At 34.5% G+C, this 6,790-nt stretch overlaps 1 protein-coding gene across 1 annotated transcript in view; it reads left to right on the top strand.

Annotated features, from left to right (window-relative positions):
* LOC106872255 (apoptosis-inducing factor 3) overlaps window positions 1-6,790 on the top strand; it is a 115,028-nt gene that overhangs the window by 102,827 nt on the left and 5,411 nt on the right. The window contains exons 18-21 of the mRNA XM_052966188.1: window positions 901-1,018; window positions 3,006-3,104; window positions 4,022-4,091; window positions 5,823-5,927. Of these exons, the coding sequence (XP_052822148.1) occupies window positions 901-1,018; window positions 3,006-3,104; window positions 4,022-4,091; window positions 5,823-5,927 (392 nt within the window). The remainder of the gene's footprint in view (window positions 1-900; window positions 1,019-3,005; window positions 3,105-4,021; window positions 4,092-5,822; window positions 5,928-6,790) is intronic.

The following is a 6,790-nucleotide window of genomic DNA, read 5'->3' as shown; positions in this document are numbered from 1 at the left end:
CTTTACATTAGGAGTTCAAATTCCGCCAAAGTTGACTTTGCTTTTCATCCTTTTGGGGGTCAATAAACTAAGTACCAGTTATGCACTGGTGTTGATGTAATCTACTATCACCCTCCCACAAATTTCAGGCCTTGTACCTATAGTAAAAAGGATTATTACCTCCACCTTAGCAAAGGTGGAGGTATTGTTTTCAGTTGTGTTTGTTTGTCTGTGGACAAATATCTCAAGAACCACTGGATGGGTTCAGATGAAACTTTCAGGGATGTTTGGCCTCGTGACTGGCACAAACTGATTAGATTTTGGGATCAATCTGGTACTAGACCAGAATTCTGGATTATTTTTCCTGTTCTTTTACTTAACTTTTGAGTGTGGCCGGGTTCATTTTTAGTATTCTCATTTGTGAGAGCAGTTGAGTTTATTTCAGATATTCTCATTTTAAAAATCATCTCTGGCTAATCGTTGAGAAGACGTTGGTGTTGCCTTGGCAGAGGTTTGTGCTGAGTCCTCGTTGTTGTTGTCGTCGTCGTCGTCGTCATTATTATTACAATTATTATGATGGTGACATGGCAGAATTGTTGGCAAACCAGGAAAAATGCTTAGAATTTCTTTTGGCTTTATGTTCAGAGTTCAAATTCCACTGAAGTCAACTTCACCTTTCATCCTTTGGGAATGGGGTTGATAAAATAAGAACCAATTGACCACTATGGTTAATGAAATTGACTAGCCCCTCCCACAAAAATTTCAGCCCCTCTGCCTATACCAGAAAAGATTATCCTTGTTATTATTATTGTAGTGGAGGAACAATAACTACACATTTGCATTACTATAACTTGTAATGTCCAGTTCTTCAAAGAAAACAAAGTCTGTAAAATACTAACATTTTTCCTTCTCATTTTTCAGTACATGCAAACCAATGTAGAAGGAATCTATGCTGCTGGAGACATCACTGAGTTTCCATTGTTTCTGAGATCTAACAATGGTTCCAATGTGCAACATTGGCAGATGGCTCATGCTCAAGGTAAGTCCTTCTTATCTCTTTTAGCACAATGGCATTGTTTAACTACACAGAGTTGCAGGTATAACTATGTGGTTAAGAAGTTTGCTTCCCAACCACAATGTTTCAGGTTCAATGCCATTGTGTGACACTTTGGGCAAGTGCCTATTATAACCCCAGAATAACCAAATCTTTGTCAATGGGATTTGGTAGATGGAAACTTAAAGAAAACACTGTGTGTATGTGTGTGTGTCTTTGTATTGGCATTGCATGACAGTCATAGAGTGATTGACATTGTCATACTAACTGTGTCATTCATTTCTAACATTACCTTAAAAGTTGGTGCTAGGAAGGACATTTGACCATAGTAAATCTACTTCAATAAAAAATACCCATCCAACCCATGCAAGCATAGAAAAGTGAACATTGAAATTAAGCTTATTTGGTCAGAAAACAATAGAAGTGGGTTGCATTTTTAGACTAATATACTGCCCTGTAATGTTTTGGCTATCTTATTATATCTGATATATTGACCTAATGTTATAAGGGCTAATTATAGAGTACTGGTTCACATAAACTGGTCGATACAAAAACAACTTATAGTGTCTTTGCTCAGAACTTGTTACACAAGTTCCCAGGTAAGTCCTTGTTACTTTTGTAACAAGTTCTTCAGTCAATTTTAAAATCGATTAAATTGATCATAAATTCAATCAGTTTATGGTCAATTCAGAATTGTGCCATCAGTAGAAATGACAGAAAGTGAGAAAGAGAGATAGATATATATATATGACAAATCTGTGAAGCAGAGACTCGAGTATGTTGGTGAGTGACTTTGAAGCTGTCAGTTGCATGACCTTTTTACAGATGTAGTCTAAGATGCCAGTATGAGTAGAAGCAGTATTTCATTGTGGGTTTCACCTGAGCTACGTAAAGGATTAATAGATGTTGGGGATTGAAATATTTCCTGTCCCTAAAGAAACAGATCAATCTTTGTGATGCAGCCTTTGCTAAGCCAGGGGCCTCAGTGAGAGTGAGATTTAATGTTTGTAGTGACATGTCATTCAAGTTTAGAGGTTGCTCTCAACTGGAGTGGGGGAAAGTAAGAGAGAAGAAAAAAGAGTCTTGTATTGGAGGGGAATCATGCTGCCTCAAGAGAGAAGAGTGATGAAACAGAGAAGATGGTAATGATGGTGAGTGGGCCAGAGATTGGAGAGAGTGAGTGGGTGAGTTCATGAGATTGTGAAAGAGTGGTTGATGGAAGGGAGGCAGGGGATTGTTTGACAATGCACGATCTCGTAGTTAGAATGTTGGGCTCATGATCATAAGGTAGTGAGTTTGGTTCCTGGAACAGCTAATACATTGTGTCCTTGAGCAAGACACTCATTTCACATTGCTTCAGTTTACTCAGCTGAAAATAAGTACCACCGAACTATTGGTACAGCTGTCACTCCTTCCATCTGTCACACTCTCAATGTTCTGCTGAGTGAAGAGTGAGTCAAGATGAGACAGTCTCTATATCTACTCACATTAACACCTATAGCAATTAGTGAAAGGCTACCAGGTCATACTTGCAATTGAAGGCTACACGTTATATCTGTATGTATTCCCCTTCTCTTGATATGTGTACATTGATTGTAAATGAAAGCCATTGTGCATGCATTGTCAGTTTTTTACAGTCCTCCACAAAAGCATGTTCTAGCTGTTGTTACTTAAAAGACTGAATATCACCATATTTAGAAACCAGTGTAGTTTGGTGATAGGAATAACATCTGACTATGGAAAAATCTACCTCAATACAGTTTCACCTAATACAAAAGCATAAACAAATTAAGACAACAATATTGTATAAAAGGATAATTTCAGTTACCTATTTAGCTATCTCTGACAGGTCAGAAGTGAAGTACATTCTATTAGGAATAGCTAGTATGTGTTCTGTATTTTATACTATATCTGATATTCTAAATCTATCATATTCTGCTTCAAGTTAGATATTTCTTTGAAATTTTTGTAGGAAAGAATGCAGCACTTAACATGCTGGGAAAGAATATCAAAATCAGAAGTGTGCCCTGTTTTTGGACGATGATGTTTGGTAAAAGTATCCGCTATGCAGGTTTGTCTTTTGGAGTTTCATAAGATTAATGAAAATTTCTATCTAATATGAATGTAACATCTCTGTTTAATATCGTCCCATCTACTTTACATGTGAAGTGAAAGAAAAATTACAGTGTGTTTATGTTAAATTGGGAATATTTTAAAGCAAGTTTAAGAACATTTATCATAAATTCCGGGCTATAAGAGTTGAACAATTGGATTTCTTAACTTTCCTATAACATACTGCTAAATAGATAGCTAAATGAATAACAATAATAATTATAATGAGCACTATAGAGTGAAACAGAATTGAACATTTGCATTCTTAACTTTAACTATAGCTATATATTATATATATACACACACTATTCCACTTATTGCAAAACAGATAATTGCATAATTTGGTTAATTGTATAACTTTCCAAAGTACCAAACCGTTTTGTATCAAATCTATGTAAAATTTATCAGTTCACTACATATACAAATAACCTCGATTTTTATTAAATGCATAAAGTTTTCTGATTTTTGATTAAAAAGAAAATTGGCAAAGTATTTCAAAGAACTATACATTTATTTGGTTTGATTAGCAAGCTCTATCACTCCTGATATGATTGTCTCATTTACAAATAATGCTCCAATCTTCTCCTAATCCTTCCTAATTCTCTGAAACTCTTATCTGCCTTAAAAATTTCTATGTATCAACTAAACTGACTTCATCAGGTTAAATAAACAGTTAGAAAAAGTTAGACAATACTCTTTGAAAGAGACAAATCAATTGACTCAGAAAGACATTGCCTCTGATTAAATGAAAACTCTACAATTATCTCCTAAACTTTCTTTTCTTTTTTTTTGCTATGTTTTTTGACAATTGTTTTACAATAAATTCAATGAATATTAAGTTGCTCAGATTAGATCCAAATTTATTTTAATCTGCAGGTTATGGAAAGGATTATAATGATATTGTTGTCCATGGAGATGATGAGAAAATAGCTTGCTTCTACACAAAGTGAGTTGGATGATTAATAACCTTGCTTCAAATTTCTCTTTTTTTTCTTAAATACCTAATATTATTGCATTATGTATATATATTTTTTGTTGTTTCACATCTATTTTTCTGTGCTAGCATACAAGGTTAGATTTTTGTTAGACCAATTGACCTCAAATTGTATCAGGTCATCCCATAAGTTCTGTCCGAATTTTGAATAAAGAAAACAAGTGATCAAATGTTATATTTAATTGAAATTTAATCATTAATGTACTTTTCCTGATTATCTATGACTTCCTTCCATCTATTTACAAGCTTTTTAATCCCATCAATGTAAAACTCTTTCTGTTTCAAAGCGAAAAACTCTGAAATGTCAGTTTCGACCTCCCCCTGGCTTGCGAAAGTTATGTCCCCCAAATGATTCTGTAAACTACGAAACAAATGGTAGTCTGAAGAAGCAAGGTCGAGAGAATAAGGTGGATGAGGAATTTTTTCCCAACCAAGCTCTTCGATCTTCTGTGATGTGATCTTTGCAGTGTGGAGTCACGCATTGTCCTGATGAAGCATCACACCTTTTCGATTTACTAAAGCTGGTCTTTTTTTCTTCAAAGCTGGTTCAAACGCTCTAATTGCTGACAGTAGACTTGAGCATTGATTGTTGCATTAGGTGGTAAGAATTCAAAGTGAATTACTCCTTTGCAATCCAACCAGCTAGAGAGAAGAACCATTTTTCCGTTGTGGTTGAGCGTTTTCCCTTTTACCAAGACACTGTTTACGACGTTTAACATTTCGATAGAAGATTCATTTTTCATCACCAGTCACAAGTCTATTCAAAAAGGATGAAATGAGTTTGCGAGATTGGAGAGAAGGGCGGATGTCAACTTGGGATTTGCAGTTGCTTTCGGACAATTCATGAGGCACCCATTTTCCAAGTTTAGGAACCTTTCCAAGTTGTTGAAGATGACAATGAACAGTTGTATGGTTTGAACTAAGCTTTATTGCCAATTCTTCAACTGATAATGCAGGATTTTCTTCAAGTAATGCCTCAAGGAGCTTATCATCAAACTCAACTGGACTTCCTGTTCGATCTTCATCTTCAAGGCTGAAATCTCCACTTCTGAATTTTGCAAACCAGCTTCTTCAAGTTCTTTCATTCAAGCATTCTTTCCCATAAACTGAGTGTATGTTTCGAGTCGCTTTGTTTGCAGAGTTTCCTTTTTTGTACTCATAAAGCATTATGTGCCTTAAATGCTCTTTGTATACTTCCATGTTAGAAAGGGTTTTAATCAAAGAAATTTTAATTGTATTATTCTGTGAAATAATATTTAATTAGTTTCAATGTACACAAATGCATAAAAATAATTTTTAATTCCATTAGACATTCTAAAATACTATTAAATTTCATTCAATTTTAAAAAAGGTAAAATCGGACAGAACTTATGGGATGACTTGATATATTATTCTCAGCACTTAACCATTCAGCTGTGAAGTAAGAGCAGAATAGGAAAACCAAAGAAATCAGTTGTAAGCTTTGCATTACATAACAGCTATAGTAAAATTTGGGCAGATGATTAGTCAGTAGTCCGTAACTTAATCTCACAGACATAATATCTTTAAATATTGAAATTTTTGCGACTTATTTTATTGTTTGGGTGCTTTGTTAATTGAAGGAGTTTTTTAAAGATATATTTCATTCATGTTCTCACTTAAACTCAACCTCCTTCAAAGTAATTGTTCTGCTTTTCTTTGTAGAGGAGAAGAGATATTGGCAGTTGCAAGTTTGAATCACGATCCAATTGTAGCAAAAGTAGCTGAGATTATGGCTGAAGGCAAAATGTTAACCAAAAATGAAATTGTGTAAGTATTTTTACTATGTATATATATATATACAGATATCACTAGGAATCTTTTGATTTTTAACCTGTGGCACAACTGTGTAGGACATTTTAACCATATTATCCAAAACAATTTTGTGAGGGAGAGAATTTAGTGATTGAATCAACTCCAGTATCGTTCTCATTAATGTTATCAATGTCATTATTTTAGTCTAATTTTCCAAACTTGCATGGGTGGGACAGTTTGAGGCAGATTTTCAACACCTGGATGCCTTTCTTGTTTCCATGCAAGGTAATATTTCCTCATGGCAAGACATTTTTGCAGAATGTTGGAAGTGAATGACACTGCTTGTATGACAGTGACACTCATTTACAACTATCACACTATCAAGACAAGGAGACAAAGACGCAGACTCACTCACACACACATATTATATATATGTATGTATTTATATTATTATTTGATTGACAATGATGATGATGATGAACGTCCAGTTCCAAGTAAGTTTATCTTAATCTTTTTGATGCGACTCTTCTCTACACTATTTTCTCCCCATCTTTTGGTTTCCTGTCTGTAAGTACATATATATATATATATATATATATATATATATGAGGTGAGATGCCTGAACTCACTAGCCGATGAATTCGTAAGTGCCTTTCTTATCGTTGATTTTTGGTGTCGCATGGCCAAAAATTACCGTGAATTTTTTTTAGAGACACTTTCAAATTTATCAGAATATTTGGGCTGAAGATTGGAATAGTGAAATTTTCATTCACTTAACCATGAAACGATTCGTATCCAATTAACTAAAGACTTGTTTTGTTTACGCTTTTCCCTCCGGTTTTTTGTTCTATGTGTGCCATAGATATCGCCATCCGTTT

This window comes from Octopus bimaculoides, chromosome 1 (genome assembly GCF_001194135.2).
Source record: "Octopus bimaculoides isolate UCB-OBI-ISO-001 chromosome 1, ASM119413v2, whole genome shotgun sequence".
NCBI classification, from domain to species: Eukaryota; Metazoa; Mollusca; class Cephalopoda; order Octopoda; family Octopodidae; genus Octopus; species Octopus bimaculoides.
This window is presented reverse-complemented; position numbering and strand designations above follow the sequence as displayed.